Genomic DNA, 19,003 nt, shown 5'->3' on the forward strand with positions numbered 1-19,003 from the left:
CGTTTTACAGCCAGACGTGGTCAAGCTAAAGAACTACAATGGCACTAATTTTGTGGGAGCTCAGCGCGAGTTGAGGGAGGCAATTGGAAGCTGGAATCAAGGAAAAATCCATAATGCACTGCTCCAGAAATTAATCAATTGGATATTCCATCCCCTTGCTGGCTCACACCATGGAGGCGTATGGGAAAGATGAATTAGATCAGTGCAAAAGGCTCTCAATTCCACCCTAAATGTGCAAAGTCTTGATGAGGAGGGTCTCCATACAGTTTTATGTGAAAATGAGGCTATCCTCACCAGTCATCCAATCACCAAGGCTTCTATAGATCCAAATGACCCTGAATCACCTTCTTCTCCTTAAGACTAAGCTCACCAGGGCAGTTTCAGAAGGAAGACATATAAGCTAGTCACAGGTGGAGGCAAGTTCAGTATATGTCGGACTTGTTCTGGAAAAGATGAATTAAAGAATATCTTCCCCAACTGCAGGAATGCCAGAAACAGTCTAAGATCAGATGCAACTTCACGTCAGCAGACTCAATGTCTCGAAACTCCTGGCTGACTGGAAAAATTGTTGAGACTACTTTGGACCAAAAAGAAACTTGTAGGTCAGGTTTGGATCAAGACCAAAACTAGTTTCCTGAACAGACCCATCTACAAAGTCTGTCTTCTAAAGGAGGCAGAGAATCTTTGATAGGCTCAGACCTGACTTTGTTTTTTGGGGGGGCCTTTCCCCTTGCTCACTACACACACTACAGGCTTGACTGGTCCAGAGTGGTGGTAAAGATCGATCTCTTTCAAGGCTGCGTGCTGGTAACCTCTGCCTAATGAAGAAGGTCTCCATAATATTGGAATATACTGTGATTGATTGCTATTTATAATTGCATTAATTATTATTTGAGACTTAATAATTAGGGGCTGGTGTTGAGGGAGCCAGAATTCACTTGATTGTGTTGTTGATGAGAGTCCCGGGATCCGGACGCTCCGCGCACTTTGCTCCTGCTGGTGCTATTCTCTCCAAATGGGAGGCACGCGCGGGCTATTCTCTCCGGTCGGGGGCGCGCGGGCTATTCTCTCCGGTCGGGGGCGCGCGTTATTCTCTCCAAATAAGAGGCACGCGCGAGGTCTCTCCGGTCGGGGGCGCGCGGGCTATTCTCTCCGGTCGGGGGCGCGCGTTATTCTCTCCAAATGGGAGGCACGCGCGAGTCTCTCCGGTTGTGGGCGCGCGGGCTATTCTCTCCGGTCGGGGGCGCGCGTTATTCTCTCCGATTGGGGAGCACGCGCCGGGGGGGAGGGGGCGGGGTTCGCGCGGCTCGGGGAGTCGTTAGCCCGCGCTTGACTGGGATGGTGGGATAGAGAGGGCGGTGAGTTAAGCTCCGATACTTTCTGTTGAACGTTGCCACGGATTCGTGGTCGATAGACATTAAGCTACGATATTATCAGGAACGTTATCGCATTACAATGATCGCGACCACGATATGAGTCCCTTTGTGTTCATTCTTTGGCTTGGCTTCGCGGACGAAGATTTATGGAGGGGGTAAATTATTATTAATAAACTGTTAAAACGCAGCTGGACTTTGCTACGAATTTGTTGTAATACGTCGCAGACAAGAGTTTCCGAGGGGCTTTTTATGGATATTAGTCGCTACAAGGATGAGAAATAAACTGGAACTTGTGCTTGACAATAAACTCATTATCATTATGCTATGGACAAATGACCTCACGGTGTTTTGGACCTGCTCGGAGTCGTCGCGCCGTATTGAGCATGCGCAGTGAGACACCGCGTCGCGCCGTACTGAGCATGCGCTCCCGGAGCCACCGAGTCGCGCCGTACTGAGCATGTCCGGGGGCTGCCGCGTTGCGCCGTACTGAGCATGCCCGGGGGCTGCTGCTTCGCATCGTACTGAGCATGCGCTCCCGGAGCCTCCGCGTCGCACTGAGCATGCCCGGGGGGCTGCTGCTTCGCGCCGTACTGAGCATGCCCGGGGGGCTGCTGCTTCGCGCCGTACTGAGCATGCCCGGGGTCCGCCGCGTCGCGCTGTGCTGTACTGAGCATGCTCTGTCTTCGTCGCTTGTGACTAGGAAAGTGAGTGAAACACGTTGTTTGCGGTTGGCGATCCGGCCTGGGGAAAATGAGGGAGCGGGGACGGGGGATGAGGGGAAGGAGGAGCGAGAGGGGAATGAGGGAGGGAGGGAGTGGGGATGGGGGAAGAAGGAGGGTGAGAATCATAGCCGCTCACATGTTGCCCCAGTTGATAGGATCATGGCTGAACCGACAGTAACCCCATTCTCCATTTCTTTCACCCCTTTGTTTCTGTTTATCTGCTTTAACAACATTCAATGACTCTGCATCCATTATTCCAAAGACACCTTAGTTCCAGTTCTGGATTCGGACATGAGGAAATGGCCTGTCCTGTCCAAACCCTTTGGAACTTTGTATATTTCAATCTAGTTCTCTCTGTTTTTTAAACTTCAGCGGATACAAATCTAGTATGTGCAACCTTTTCTCAAAAGAAAATCTGCCCATTTCAGATGTTTTCAACTGCTTGTAACTCATTAACAGCCTTCCTTAACTAGAAACCATAACTAGATATTACCTGTTTTTTCATCAAATGTTCAATATGAGTGAAACATAACCTCCTCACTTTTATCCCCCTGCAATAAATATTCAGGAGCTTTTTTGATGACTATTTGCATACTTGTGAAGGTGCTACCTGTGCCAAGTGCAACTGAGGACAAAAATGGAAAGGTTAAGACAAATGAATGTGTGGCTGAGGGGCTGGTGTAAAAGACAGGGTTTTGGCTTCTTGGACCATTGGGATCTCTTTTGGGGAAGGCATGAGCTTTACAAGAAAGATGGGTTACACCTATATCCAAAAGGGGTCAATATATTGGCAGCTCGGTTTGGTGCAGCCGTCGGATGTGGTTTAAACTAATTTGGCAGGGGGATGGGAACCTGTATGATAGGGCAAAGGACAGGTAAAAATAGGAAAAGTTAGGTTAGGTAGCGAAAGTAAAAAAATCAGAAAGAGCGAGGAGGGTGAAAAAAGCAAATCTGAAGGCTTTATATCTTAATGCAAGAAGCATTCGGAACAAGGTAGATGAATTGGCTGTGGAAATTGAGACAAACAAATACGATTTGATTGGGATTACAGAAACATGGCTGTAAAGGGGGCAAGCCTGGAAACTTAACATCCTGGGGTATAAAATATTTAGGAGGGATCGGCAAGAAAGAAAAGGGGGTGGGGTAGCTTTGATGGTGAGAAGGGATCGACATGATTGACAGGAAGGATATTAACTCGGAAGATGCAGAATCTATATGGGTAGAACTGAAGAATAGCAAGGGTGGAAAACGTTAGTGGGAGTGATATATAGGCCTCCAAATAGTAATGTAGAGGTGAGGGAAGGCATAAAAAAAGAAATTAAGAGAAGCGTGGATTAAGGGAACAGCTGTCATCATGGGAGACTTCAATTTACATATAGATTGGACGAGCCAAATTAGTAAAAATACTGAGGAGGAGGAATTCCTTGAATGTTTACGGGATGGTTATCTAGACCAATATGTCAAGGAACCAACTCGGGAGCAGGCCATTTTAGACTGGGTATTATGTAATGGAAAGGGGCGAATCAGCAGTCTTGTGGTATGAGGCCCTTTGGGTAGGAGTGATCATAATATGATCGAATTCTCACTCGACATGGAGAGTGAAGAAATTAAAACCGAGACTAAGGTCCTGAATTTAAATAAAGGGAATTATGATGGTATGAGATGGGAGTTGAGTAAGATTGATTGGGTGGTGTTTATGGGGGGGTGGGGGCGGGGGGAGGGTTGACGGTGGATAGACAATGGAAAGCATTGAAAAATCTAATGGAAGAATTGCAGAAATCGTTTATACCGGTTTGACATAAAAATAAACCAAAAAAGGTGACTCAATTGTGGATAACAAGGGAAATTAGAGACAGCATTAGGTCCAGAGAGAGAGCATATCAATTGGCCAAAAAAAGTACCAAATCCGAAGACTGGGAACAGTTCAAGATGCAGCAAAGGAGGACAAAGGGATTAATCAAGAGGGCAAAAATAAATTACAAAAGTAAGCTTGCGGCAAACATAAAAACCAACTGCAAAAGCTTTTATAGATATGTCAAGAGGAAAAGATTGGTGAAATCCAGAGTAGGTCCCTTGCAGTCAGAATCAGGGGAATATATAATGGGGAATAAGGAAATGGGAGACCAATTAAATTCTTTAGTTCTGTTTTCACAGGAGAGGATACAAATAACCTCCCAAGGATGTTGGGAAACATAGAGATTAATGCAAGGGAGGAACTGAAAGAAATCAGTATCTCTAAGGACATGGTCTTGGGGAAATTGAAGGGATTGAAGCCCGATAAATCCCAAGGGCCTGATAATCTACATCCTAGGGTACTTAAAGAAGTGGACATTCAGATAGCAGATGCTTTAAGAATTATTTTCCAGAACTCGATAGACTCAGGATCAGTACCCATGGATTGGAGGGTAGCTAATGTTACCCCACTATTTAAAAAGGGGGGTAGAGAAAAAGCAGGGAATTATAGGCCGGTGAGCCTTACATCAGTAGTGGGCAAAATGATGGAATCCATTATTAAGGATGTTTTTTTTTTCTTCTTTTCTTTGGCTTGGCTTCGCGGACGAAGATTTATGGAGGGGGTAAAAAGTCCACATAGCGGAGCATATGACTAGCAGAGAAGGGATCGGACAGATGGATTTACAAAAGGTAAATCATGCTTGACAAATCTATCGGAATTCTTTGAGATGATGACAGGTAAAATAGATGGGGTAGAGCCAGTGGATGTGATGTACCTGGATTTCCAAAAGGCCTTCGATAAGGTCCCACATAAACGACTGGGATCTGTTCTGGGACCCCAGCTGTTCACAATTTACATTAATGATCTAGATGAGGGGATTGGATGTAATATCTCCAAATTTGCAGACGACACTAAGCTAGGAGGGGTTGTGTGCACTGAAGAGGGGGTCAGGAAGCTCCAGTGTGATTTGGATAAATTGGGGGACTGGGCAGAAACATGGCAAATGCACTACAATGTGGATAAATGTGAGGTTATCCACTTTGGTAATACAAACCAGAGGGCAGATTACTATTTGAATGGCAATAGATTGGAAGATGGGGAAGTGCAGAGAGACCTAGGGGCTCTTGTGCAACAGTCACTGAAGGTGAGCATGCAGGTACAGCAGGCGGTTAAAAAGGCAAATGGAATGTTGGCCTTCATATCAAGAGGGTTTGAGTGTAGGAATAAGGATACCTTACTGGAGCTGTACAAGGCCTTGGTGAGACCACACCTGGAGTATTGTGTGCAGTTTTGGTCGCCTTATCTGAGGAAGGATGTTCTTGCAATGGAGGGAGTGCAAAGGCGATTCACCAGGCTGATACCTGGAATGGCAGGAATAACTTATGAGGAAAGATTGCGCAAATTGGGATTGTACTCGCTGGAGTTTAGAAGATTGAGAGGGGATCTCATAGAGACATATAAAATTCTGGCAGGACTGGACAGAATGAATGCGGAAGGGATGTTTCCAATGGTGGGGGAGTCCAGAACCCAGGGCCATGGTTTGAGGATAATAGGCAAACTATTTAGAACCGAGATGAGGAGGAATTTCTTGACCCAGATGGTGGTGAATCTGTGGAATTCATTGCCACAGAGGGCAGTAGAGGCAGGTTCATTAAATATATTTAAGAGGGAATTAGATATATTTCTTCAGTATAAGGGAATTAAGGGTTACGGAGAGAAGGCGGGGACGGGGTACTGAACTTTTAAGATCAGCCATGATCTCATTGAGCAGGCTCGAAGGGCCGAATGACCTACTCCTGCACCTATCTTCTATGTTTCTATAATTGCAGAGACAAACTGGCCCTGCTTGTCATGCGCAGTTAGTGGGGCAGCCGCGGCAAAAATGGCCTCGCGGGTCCTTCTCTTCCAGTACAGGCCGGAAGCACGCATACATCCTTACATCAGCACGACATGTGTTCCAGGACGTAAGGTGCAGGCTTGGGATGACCTTAAAGGCTACAGTGCGAACTTCAGAGTAAATCAGTTATGCTTAACAAGCTCACAGCCTACTGCCTCAGTTATTTTCCCTGTGCTCACACACAACGTACTACATACTAACTTTTTGGATTTTGCGCTAAAACATCTAGATTCTTCTGCAACTAGTAATCTCCATTTATTGCTTTGGATAATATTTTTTGTTTTCTCTCAAATGAAAATTTTTGCACTTTTCCTCATTGCACCTCATCTGCCAGACCTTTGCCCATTTAATTAACCTGTCAAGGTTTTGTGTCCTTTGCAGCTTACTTTCCCACTTATCTCTTAAAAGCGTATTTACCAACAATACCAATGGTGCCTTCTCCCAAGTTATTTGCTTTGAATTAAAAGTCGAGGTGCATTCAGCAATCCCTGTGCAGATCATTCATTACACATCAAGACAATGACAAAAAGATACATTTCTCACTTTGTTTTTCCAACAAAGGAAGCTAATTGGGCCTTTTAAGTCCACATTGGCTTTTGAAGCAATCTTACATATCCCATTGCCGAATTTTTTTTCCTCTGACATCTCTTTCACACACACAGGACCATTTACAACCCTGATGTGGAGGAAACGTTTTCACAGGGAGAGTGTGCAAATTCTTTCTTTTTCAATCTTTTTATTGGTTTCGTGAGAAAATAATATTGACTACCTGTACATAGATACATATGATATAAAATTTCAGGTAGAAGTAAATTAAAAATTACAGATAGTAAACAAGATGCATATGGATCCATGTTGTCGATAAAAAAGGAAAAGGTAAAAAAACCTATACCTAATGTAATTTCTAACTCCAACCTATTATCTGAGCGATTACAATCAAAGCCAGGTACTAATTTCTTTCTTTTTAAAATATTGAGTTTGACATGTAAGCCTGTCCCGCATCGGACTTGTCAGCCACAAACGAGCCTGCAGCTGACGTGGACTTTTACCCCCTCCATAAATCTTCGTCCGCGAAGCCAAGCCAAAGAAGAAGAAGATAAATACAGAATTGACAATTACATAATAATTCATTTGTGTACGAGTAAGCACGTACAAAAAAAGCCAACAAAAGAAAAAAAAGTAGATAAAACTACATCAATAATTGCTTACAATATATAAAAAAACATTTAATTGAAAGGATCTATGTGACCTGTTTGTTGAAATAACTTGAATAAAATAAAGGAAAAAAAAACTAAAAGCTAACTCTAATCTAACCCCTCCCTCTAATCAAGATGTCCTTAGAAATTAATTTTTAAAGATCAATAATGTGGAATCACTGGTGAGCCCTGGAGAAAAGGCAATGAAATCAACTACTAATTTCAATACTAATAGTTAAAAAAAATGAATTTTTTTTCAATAAAGAGCAAAAATAATTGATCTATAAATTTTAAAAATAATTGAAAGAACCCTAAAGAGAATTTTTTTTTTAGAATATGCAAATTCAAACAGATACCACAAATGTCAGGATCAAATTCAGTCACTGAAGCAACAATGTACTGTTAAAAGCAGCTGTGGGTCCTGAGCCTATTAACACCTACTCTATATTCGCGGACGAAGATTTATGGAGGGGGTAAATGTCCACGTCAGCTGCAGGCTCGTTTGTGGCTGACAAGTCCGATGCGGGACAGGCAGATACGGTTGCAGGGGAAAATTGGTTGGTTAACCCTACTCTATATATTGCCTGTTAATTAGCCAATCTCTTATTCACACCAATGTTGTTATCTTATACTGTGCATTTTTGTGGAAAGATATAGGAAGGATATTGGTGAAAAGGTGATTGAAAGATATTGAGAAACAATGGAAGGTTATGAGATCATCAGTAGGATGTGGGGAAGTGGGATCTTCAGAAGAAAAGATTGCTGTAGAGGTGATGTATGGAGTGGACAGAAGTATGAGGACCACACCAGAAAAATATAATTGACAGAAGGATTCATGAGGGACAAAGAGCAACAGGAGTATGTGATTGTGTTGGAACTGGGGAGGGGAGCAGCATTGAATCGTGAGCAGATGGGTAGGACTGTGGTTGGGTTGAAAATGGCTATCAGAATGAGTATTGATCACACTGAGAGACAGTGAGCGGAGAGTAAAGCAGTACAATCAGGATGCTTTGGACCACTCCTAGTCAGTGGGCCTTCACGGGTTCCAGATCTTAATGGGTCATTGTTTCCACATCATCCAGTAGTGCTGTAGTCCACTGAATGTGGAGCACTCTCTGAAGCCTGGTCACTGTTCTCAGAAACCCATATGCACAGCAAGATTCCAGAATGAGAAAGGCTGTGGTAATGCAACCATCTGTGTGGATGGTTTCTCTTTGAAATTGTGCCAAGCAATCTTTAGTATCTACTTGAGAGAGCAGATGGGGCTTGGATTTAACACTTCATCCTTCCACCAAGGAATACTAGGTTGTCAGCTTAGATTTAACTTTCAAGTGACTGGAGAGAGTCTTGAATCTACAATCTCTGGAAACCCTGATGCCAGAACCCTGGACTGCTAACCCATTGTAAACCTCTTGAAGGTTGTTGACCATTTGGGTGAAATTATTTTCCTGCTACTCACCAAATGTGCAGCTGAGATCTAAAACAATTACTCTTCTGCATCTCGCACGGGAATTTATACTCTACCAGTGTAAATAAATGATGGGTGAAGTACAACTAGAATGTGAACTAACTGATATATTGAAAATATATTGATTTGATGCTTCCAGATTTAGGGAAAGACTATATGAGTACCGTGGTTCTTCATCTGTAATTGCATTGGAAACGGCCCCCGCATCTGTCCAAGAAGTCTTATGGCAACAGAAAGCATTGTCCGGTCTAAGAAGGCTGCAGAAGTCATTGGTGGAATCCTGACTGAGGTCATGTGTACGCTATTCAGTGATCAAATCTTCGTGGTAGTTACACAGTTTGGCAAAATGGGGACATTGATCTCTGTGACACAACATAATGTTGCAAATGAGATTGGAAAATCCACTTTAAGTACAAAGATCTTAATGGGGAAAGATGAGGTAAGAAAATGTTAAGAGATAGAGGCTATAAAATGTACAGTACATTGTTATTTCTATTTCTATACTGCAGGGGTGGCCAAACTTGCTTAAAGCAAGAGCCACGATAAACTTCAGATGTTTGGGAGCCGCAAACATGAACAAATATGATATACACGTTTGCCCTCTTGCATGCATACATTGTGACAAAATTTTTATATAAATATTCAGAAATATATGTTCATAATAATAATATTTATTCATTTATGTAGTTTCTAAACTGCTAATTTGTATTTGTTCCAATAATCAAAAAGACATACAAATATTTTCAAAATCCAGACTGATTACAAGACTGATCCTTTAATAATGCCTCATTAAATATATGGGATGAAAGAGGGAGGAGTGGCATTGCTAGTCAGGAAAAATATCACAGCTGTGCATTGGCAGGACAGTCCACAGGGCTGTACAGAGGCCATATGGGTGGAGCTGAGGAATGGGAAAGGTGTGACCCCTATGATAGGGGTGTATTATAGACCACCCAATAGTCAGACAGAATTGGAGGAGTAAATCTAAAGAGATAGCAGACCAATGTAAGAAATAGAAAGTTGTGATAGGTGATTTTAATTTTCCACATATTGACTGGGACTCCCATACTGTAAAAGGGTTGGATGGCTTGGAGTTGGTCAAATGTGTTCAGGAAAGTTTTCTAAATCAATAGATAGAGGTACCAACGAGAACGAATCTCTCCTATTAGGGAGACAGGTCAGGTGACAGAAGTATATGTAGGCGAACATTTTGGGATCAGTGACCATAATGTCATTAGTTTCAAGTTAATTATGGATAAAGAGAGGTCTGGACCTCAAGTTTAGATTCTAAGTTATTCCATGGAGATGAATACATTATTCTATTTAACATGAAGCTTGCTGAGTACAAAGGATAAATCATGACAACTTTGGTTCCTGCAGGGAGTTGAACTGGTGTTGAAGGGTCAGTCTTCACACTGAGCAGGATACCAGTGATTGCATTTGTTAAACTCCATTCACCCTTGTGATATGAGTCACCTCGACATCTCCCTGTCCAGCTCTCAAAAGTCCTAGGACTCAGCAGTGGTTTAATGAGGTTGAGAAGGAGACATGTGGTGTAATCTCTGGGTTAAATGGCCTGTGTCTTTGTTGTATGTTGAATTCAATCTTATGCTTGATTTAACCCCACCCTTGTGGGCGACACGGTTAGCCCATCGTTGTAACAGCATCAGCGATTGGGATCGAATCCCGTGCCATCTGAAAGAAGTTTATATTCTCCCCATGTGTGTGTGGGTTTTCCCCGGGGACTCGAGTATCCTCACACCCTTCAAAATGTACCATGGCTGCAGGTTAATTGGGTGTAATGGGGGTGATAGGGCTTGTTACTGAGCTGTATGTCTAAATTTTAGGGGCGTCACCCCACCTAATCACGCTCAATGGCTACGTGACGTCAGGTCATGTTTAAATCTTAGAGAAGATTAGATGCTCAATTTCCGATTTGAATATAAATTTTTTAACACTGTGGGAACCCTTTTTGAATTACTTTTATAATCTTTGATTTGTTATGAAGGTAGAAATGTTGACTAATGAGGTCATTTATCTCTGATAAGAATTCTGTCTTCCTTTTTTGGCCAAACAGCTTCTTTCTTGGTCATAGGTTTTGATTTTCCTTTATTTTTAATAATAAAATAATATCAATACAGTATAATCTGTTTGATTAAAATGTGGAGAACCTTGGATGTAAGTGTGATATATCCCGTTGAATTTTAACATATATCCATATGTACTCTATTTTTGGATGTGAAATTTCAATATTATAAAAATATTGAAAAAGAAAATAAGTCTAAATTTTAAATTGAAATTTAATGTAAAATTTAAATTTTGTAAGTTTAAATTTAAATAACCTAGCTACACTGTGTCTGAACACACAACTTTCCCTTGCTTTCATAGTTCCAGCGGAAAGTTTATTTAACTAAGCAATGGAATCTCATTGATTTATTATATTCAGTCTTCTGTGTGAATCAGAATTTACTGTCATGACCACGTCACAAACTCCTTTGTTTTGCGGCAGCATTACAGGTGCAAATATTGCAATAAATTACATTTTTAAAATAAATAAATCCGAAAGAAGAGATAGTGAGGTCGTGTCTGTGGTTCATTGTCCATTCAGAAATCTGATGGCAGAGGGGGAGAAGCTGTTTTTGTGCCACTGGGTGCTCATCTTCAGGCTTTCCCATCTTTCCCGATGGTAACAGAGTGAAGAGGACATGACCTGGGTGGTGGGTGTCCTTGAGGATAGAGACCGTCTCTTGTAGATGTCCTTAATGGAGTGAAGACTGATCCCATGATGTTGCTGGCTGAGTTCACAACTCTCTGTAACCTTTTCCTATCCTATGATGCAACCAGTCAGAATGCTGTCTATGGTACACCTGTAGAAACTTGCAAGAATCTTTAGTGACCTATCGAATCTCCTCAAACTCTTCACAAGTAGCCTTTTTAAAAAATTAGACCTCCAGCTCTGACATAGGCCAATTTGGCCCTACTGGTCCATGCCGCCATTTTACACCCCATTAACCTACACTCTGGTACATTTTTGAAGGGGGGAGGAAACTTGGGACCCCCGGAGAAAACCCACGCAGACACGGGGAGAACGTACAAACTCCTTACAGGCAGCGAAGGATTTGAGAAGGGTAGCATTCTTTGTGATTGCATCAACATGGAGGCCACAGAACAGATCTTCAGTAATGTTGACACCTAGAAATTTGAAGTCCTAATCCCTTTCCACTGCTGACCCCTTGATGAGGACAGGCTCGTATTCCGTATTCTGATTTTGACTGCAAGGTTGTTGGTGTGAGAGCGCTCAACAAGTTGATCCATCTCTCTCCTGTACATTTCCTCATTACCATCTATAATTCTGCTGACGACTGTGGGATCATCGGCAAATTTGTGGATGGCATTTCATTTCTGCCCAGCCACATATTCATGGGTGTAGAGCAGTGGACTGCTGTGTGCGCCTGTGTTGATTGTCAGTGAGAGGAAAAGTTGTTTCTAATTTGTACTGCCTGTGGTCTTCTGGTGAGAAAGTAAAGGATACAGGTACAGAGTTTGTTAACCAGCACTGAGGGTATGATAGCATTGAAAGCTGAACTGTAGATGATAAAGAGTAAGTAGCGGGTGGAGAGCCAGTGAATCTGCATCTGTTGTGGAGTGATTGTAACTCTTGGCAAATTGCAGTGGGTCCAGGTCTTAAATATTCTGCCCATAACTAAACTCTCAGAACATTTCATCACAGTAGATCTGAATGCTACTGGGCGATAGGCATTGAGGCAGCTCACTCTGATTTTTTTGGGCCCCGGTCTGATTGATGCCTTTAGATACAGGTAGGAACCTCCTGCAGCAATGAGAGTTTGAACATGTCTGTGAACACTCCGACTTGTTGATGATGAATACCTGTCCTGATTAATGTGATACCTGACAATCAATTTTAAATGTAGGTAGCGATTTGGTGTATTAACAACTTTGATACTGGAAACAGTTTGAGATCTTCAGACTGCTGTATTCCTGAGACATCTCGTCTATCTGGGATAAACCAGAATCAGGGGCCATTTATAAAATAAAATTGCATCAACCTAATGCATCCCCTGAACCTCAAGAAAAAAATGCAATAATGTTGATTTTCTGAAACTTCATTGGATCTAAAACAATGAAGTTTCGTTGGAACATATCGAGGCTGTAGGTCAATCAGGTGTAATTAGGCGGCAAGATTTGTGGGTCAAAAGGGCCTGTTAGCATGCTGCATGTCTAAATTTTAAAAAAAGTAATTCAAAATTTTAAATACTCAAAGACAACTGAGTGATTTCACAAAATTGAACAAGATTTACATTTAATATTAGAAGCAAATAGGAATATTGAATCTTGAATAAAAGGAATCAGGGTTTAAAAAAAAGGTACCAAAGTGCTTCACGTGACAGCTCATGAGCCAGATCAGGAGATATTGGACAGATGACCTCATGTGGGTGTAGGTGAGGTTTTATTTAACCTAGCACATAATCTCACTGGCTCTTTCTTGTTCAGTGTTAAGTGAACCCTTGGCCCACATTTTCCCCAAACGTAGTTTCTCCAGGTTAGGAAGATGATTCTGTTGGGACCAGATACTCCTGAAGCCAAGTGTAAGCAGATCATCAAGCAGTGAAATCAGATGATTTAAATAAGTTGCAGCAAGTCCTATCCACAAAACACTTCTACACATCTTTAAAGGACAGAAAAGACCCGCCTCCAGGTTTGCCAAAGCTGTCGATATTTCTGAATAATTACAAATCAATCAAAAATTCTTAACAATTAAACAAACAATTTAATTTTAAGGATTCTTTTTTTACTTTTAAAATTTAGACATGCAACACAGAAACAGGACATTTTGGCCCACGACGCTGTACGGCTAATATACACCAGATTAGCATACACCCCCCGGTACGTTTTGAACAGTGGGAGGAAACTTGAGCCCTCGGTAAAACCCACACAGACAAGGGGAGAATGTCCGAACTCCTTACATACAGCGTGAAATTCGAATCCCAATTCTGATCGCTGGCGCTGTAAAGTCATTGCACTAACCATACTGCCCCAAATCAACCACACAAATTATTAAAAATATTAAACAAAACTATCATATAATTGATTAAAAAAGAACTAACCTTATGATCATTCTCTGTAGATCTTCAATCCCTATTCAAATAAATGGGCTCTCTGGTCTTGCTTTAGATGTAACCTCGCACTGAATCCAACAGCATATTCTCCAACACAAGTGTTGGAGAGTCTTGACAAGCTCCGGTTTTGCCAATGGAATCCCTGCAGAGTCCAGTAGTGGATGGTAGTGGGAATTAGGGTGGCACGGTTGGCGTAACGGTTAGCACAAACCTGCGCTGTCTCTAAGGAGTTTGTATGTTTTTTCTGTGTCTGCATGGGTTTTCCCCGGGAGGGGGGGCTCCTGTTTCCTGCCACTATTCAAAACGTACTGGGGATGTAGGTTAATGGGGTGTAAATTGGGGGGGGGCATGGACTTATGGGTCAAAATGGTCTGTTACTGTGCTGTATGTGTACATTTAAGATCACAAACTTAGTTATAAGACAAGCACCTTGTTGTGGGAGACCAAAAATTTGCCTTCCAGCACTTGTGCAGAGAAATACTGGCAGAACTCTGTCATGACCTGGTCTTTATTTTGGGTGGTCTTCCTCCGTTCTCACAGTTTACAACAATGGCTCATGAGTTTTCAATAAGTTGCCATCCATTCTTTTTTCCTTATAATACCCTGTCCTCTTTTTATTCTGTTCTAAAATGTAAATACAGCTCATTTGTTTTCCTCTTTTCAGTTTGCATGGAATCCATTTAGATGCTTTGCTCATGGCTTAGACCGTGCAGAGTTTTAATATGTATTTTATGATCAGTACATATGGCCACATTCTCACTTCAGTCTTTCTCAATTCCCTCGTGGAGTGCTGAATTACTTCAGCAGATCTTGTCATTCAAATGATTCTGCAAGAATTTTTAGAAATGATTTTAATGTCTGTTTTCTTTTCAGCCACTCATCCATGTGTATGCAAAACACCTGGTAACTTTCGTGTGCGAGGAGTCTGGCAACAAACCAGTGCTACTTGCGCTGGCTTTAAAAGATGCGAACTTGGAGAGTATTAAATCCATCAAACAGTTAATTCAAAGTTGCCGTCTCTGGTGAGAATGATTATCAAAATATCAGGGCTGAAATTGACAGTACATTAGAAAAGGAACACCAACTTTATTCCTCATGGTAAGGACATCAGAACAAAATGAATCTTGCAGCTCAAATGCCTTTTTTAAAAACTAGATGAGATGTTACATTGGAAAAGAAGAGCTGCTTTTAACTTCCTTGTTTGACCTTTCCAAGTTCAATAGTGATGTGCTAACCTTTGTTTTCAGTTGAAGAACACCATTATAACAGCTTGCAGGGAAAACAACACCTTGCTAATGCTAATTATCACTGATGTATTCTTTAATCCACCTTGAATGGAAGGTCCTAGCTTTTAATTATTCCATTCCCCGGAGTTCAAGATGAAAAAAGTGGAAGAGAAATTGTGAAAACAAATTTCAGAAATAATGGAATAAAAGTGTATTGGGGATATGCCCAGTACTAGGTCAGTTGTTGCCTGTGGGTCAGGTGATTCCAGTCTTTAATTTTTAACAGCTAGTAAACTATCTCCTGTTTCTGAGCTGTTATATTCTGTATTGAGAGTGTCATACATCATGGAAAGGAGCCCTTCGACCCATTCTGCCAATGCCAATCAAAAATGTTCCACCCACACGAGTTACATCTGAAAGCATTTGACCCACTTCCCTCAAAACTTGTCCTATCCCCATGTATTTGCAAATGTTTAAGAAACATTTAGTCAATAGTGTCTGCCTCAACCAATTTTGGCAACTTCTTCCATACACCCACCAACCTTCCCCTTTCACCTAAAACCAATTCCCCGGTCTGGGCAAAAGACTCTCTGCGTTTAACTGATCTGTCCCTTCACCTTGAGTCCTTAATTGTGGACTGCGCTTTGCTTTCCATGGATGCTGCGTGACTGTCTGATTTCTCCAGCCCTTCTCTGGGTATTGCACTCAACCCTGGTACCTGCAGATATCTTGTTTACCTGGACTTGACAGTATTGAGCTACAAGCACAGAAACGGTTGAGCCATTGTATCTGCCAACTGAAAGCCAAGGATATCAAGGGGAAGCCAGATCTTTAGATAACTGTTAAGTGGAGTTTGATAACTATTTGAAAAATCGAGGAATTCAGGGTTATGGGGGTGGCAGAGATCAGCCATGACCATTGAATGGCAGGGGCTTGGTGACCTAATTATTATGTGTTATTTTCAAGAAGACCTCCCCCTCATCTTATTCAGATCATTGTGTGCACATAAATGGTATTTTTCCCAGTGACTCTAACACCCAAAGACTTGTACTTAAAAAGAAGAAAAAAATGGAAGTTATTTAATGCTACACCACCTTACAAATAAACTTAACCTCAACTGATTTCTGAAGGCTAGCAGCTTGCTGTGGTAATCCACCTGGCATATCTGATTAGGATGATGGATACACCAGGGATTCCTTATGTATTGTGTCTGTTCTGTTGACAGTTAACTAATTAAAGTTAAGCATTTCCATCAGAAACCCTGTATTTTATTACAACTATATAAACAACAGCTGACAGATTTTTAATCTGGCAGCTCATTTCTATCACTGCAATAATTAAAACCTAACTGGAGCCCCTCCACTCTTCCTCTCTCTGGTACAGCTTAATTAATTATCTCAGCAGTCAATTAAAAAATAAATCAAACATTTTTTGATGGCATGGTTGGTTCATACAATTTTGTTATATCAATGGATTCAAAATTATATTTCAATCTATTACAAAACCATTAAAATTATTGCTGGTCTGTGAAATTGCTGAGTGAAATAGAATTTGAATTGTGTCAATATGTGCATTCAAAGTAAAATAGATTCTTTAAAATAAAATGTGGATGTACTAATGGAGCTATCTTCACATCTTCCAAATCATTTCTGGGAAAACTTTGTCATTTGATGTGTACAAGGACAAACTATATTCCCAAAACACAGTTTCATTGGAATTTTCCTCTGTCAGTTACAAATCTGTGCATCCTGCTTTGACATTGACATTGAGGTGGCAGGGTTGCACGGTTAGTGCACGGCCTTTACAGTGCTAATGATCAGGACCAGACCGGGATTCAAATCCTGCGCTGTCTGTAAGGAGTTTGTACGTTCTCCCTGCGTCTGCATGGGTTTTCTACAGTGGCTCCAGTTTCCTCCCACCATTCATAATGTACTGGGGTGCAGGTTAATGGGATGTAAACTGAACAGCATGGACTCGCGGGCCGGAATGGCCTGCTGCTACCATGCTATATGTCTAAATTTAAAATTTTTAAAAATATTTTACATTATTTTAGAACATACATAGAACATTATAGAAAAGGCCCTTCAGCCCATGATGTTGTCCCAACCTATATAAACCAACTCACCAAACTAAATTTTCCCTTCGTCACATCCATAACCTATTTTTCTTGCACCTGTATGCCTATCTAAGAGTCTTTTAAATGTCCCTATTGTACTAGCCTCCACCACCACCCCGGTAATACATTCCAGGCACCCATTACTCTTCGTGTTAAAAAAAGAAATTACCACTGGTGTCTTCCTGAAACTTTCCTCCTTCTCACCTTGTACAAATTTTAAATTTATGATTTTTAAATTTAGATTTTCAGCACGGTTACAGGCCATTTTGGCACACGAGCCTGTGCCTCCCAATTACACCCCTGGTACGTTTCGAATGGTGGAAGGAAACTGGAACCCCTTCAGAAAACCCACACAGACATGGAGGGGGGGGGATGTACAAACTCCTTGCAGACAGCGCAGGATTCGAACCCTGGTCCCAAACGCTGGCGCTCTACAGGCCTTGTGCTAACCACGATGCCAATCATGCTTCTGGTGTTTGCAACTCTTGCCCTGGGAAGAATGCTGGCTGTCCACCCAATCTATGCCTCGCATAATATTGTCCACCTCTATTAAGTCAAAGGGAAAAGCCCTAGCTCTGTTAACCTTGCCTCATGAGGTACGTTCCTGGTAAATCTCTGCATCCTCTCTCTAATTTCCACATACTTCCTGCAATGAGGTGACCAGAACTGAATACAATATTCCACATGTGGTATAATCTGATTTTCTGCAGCTGTGCACTATTAACTCACGGCTTTTGAACTCAATCCCTGACTAATGAGAAGGCCAGCGTATCATAAGCCTTCATAACTACCCTATCAACCTGCATGGCAATCTTGAGAGATTTTGGGTGGAAAAAAGTGTCTTTTGAGAGTGGAACATGAGCACATGATCCTTAGAAGTACATCAGCAAAATTGCAAAGATGGGATCCTTAAGTAGCCAGTATAATCATTATGAACTAGGATTAACAACACAATCCTTTGAGGCTGCTTTGCTATTCAGTGAGATTGGTTCTGAACCAATTGTAACTACAACTCACCTTTCACTCCCTTGCTGATCAAGAATCTCCCAAGGGCCACCCATTTCAATTCCCTGCCCATTCCCTTGCTGACATGCCTTTCCATGGTGTCATGGACTGCCAGACTGAGACGACACACATATTGGAGGAACAGCACCTTACCTCCCATCTGGGTACACTCCAACTGGATGCCAGATGGCATTAACAGTGACTTCTCCAGTTTCCATTAGCAACATCCACCCCCCCCCCCCCCCAATCTTTTTCCTCCATTTCTTTTCCTCCATTTCCTTTCCTCTGGCTTTGGCTTTCTCTTTTCCCTCTGTCTCCATTCACTGAGCCAAAATCATTTCTCACCTTTCAGGTTTATTGTCAGGTCCATACATGACTTCACATATAACCTAGATATTTATTTTCCTGCAGACGAGGCAGAATTACCACTTTATTGGCAGTGCAAAAAACTACTCATTGTACACATGTGAACAAATAAACAAATGTAAACAAACTGACTGTACAAAAAGAAAAAAAAACAATAAAGTGCAAAAGTAAGTGTCATTAAATGAGTCCCTGATTGAGTTTGTTGTTGAGGAGTCTGATGGTGGAGGGGTAAGCAGCTCTTCCTGAACCTGGTGGTGCAAGTCTTGTGGCATCTATACCTCTTTCCTGATGGCAGCAGTGAGAATAGAGTGTGCTGGGTGGTGCGGATCCTTGATGTTTGCTGCTGCTCTCTGATGGCAGCATTCCCTGTAGATGTTCTTGATGGTGAGGAGGGGTTTACTTGAAATGTCTTTGGCCAATACCTTTCTCAAGGCTTACGCTCAGGGTTATTGATGTCCCCATGCCAGACTGTGATGTAGCTGGTCACCACACTGTCCACCAAAATTTGCCAAGGTTTCTGGTTCATACCAAACCTCTGC

The 19,003-nt window shown here is 41.8% G+C and overlaps 1 protein-coding gene across 3 annotated transcripts; it reads left to right on the top strand.

Moving 5' to 3' along the window:
* The first annotated feature begins 1,334 nt into the window (after window positions 1-1,334).
* psmg3 (proteasome (prosome, macropain) assembly chaperone 3) lies at window positions 1,335-18,646 on the top strand. Of its 3 annotated transcripts, none has more exons than XM_069928325.1 (4): window positions 1,335-1,358; window positions 4,662-4,741; window positions 8,753-9,052; window positions 14,625-18,646. In XM_069928325.1, the coding sequence occupies exons 3-4, from the start codon at window positions 8,837-8,839 to the stop codon at window positions 14,775-14,777; spliced, it is 369 nt and encodes a 122-aa protein (XP_069784426.1). In that variant the 5' UTR covers window positions 1,335-1,358; window positions 4,662-4,741; window positions 8,753-8,836; the 3' UTR covers window positions 14,778-18,646. The 3 variants fall into 3 exon arrangements, with proteins under 3 accessions (XP_069784426.1, XP_069784425.1, XP_069784427.1); XM_069928324.1 differs by lacking the exon at window positions 1,335-1,358 and adding an exon at window positions 1,390-2,080; XM_069928326.1 differs by lacking the exons at window positions 1,335-1,358; window positions 4,662-4,741 and adding an exon at window positions 1,390-2,080.
* Window positions 18,647-19,003: the final 357 nt, after the last annotated feature.

Source organism: Narcine bancroftii, chromosome 3 (genome assembly GCF_036971445.1).
Source record: "Narcine bancroftii isolate sNarBan1 chromosome 3, sNarBan1.hap1, whole genome shotgun sequence".
Lineage (NCBI taxonomy): Eukaryota > Metazoa > Chordata > Chondrichthyes > Torpediniformes > Narcinidae > Narcine > Narcine bancroftii.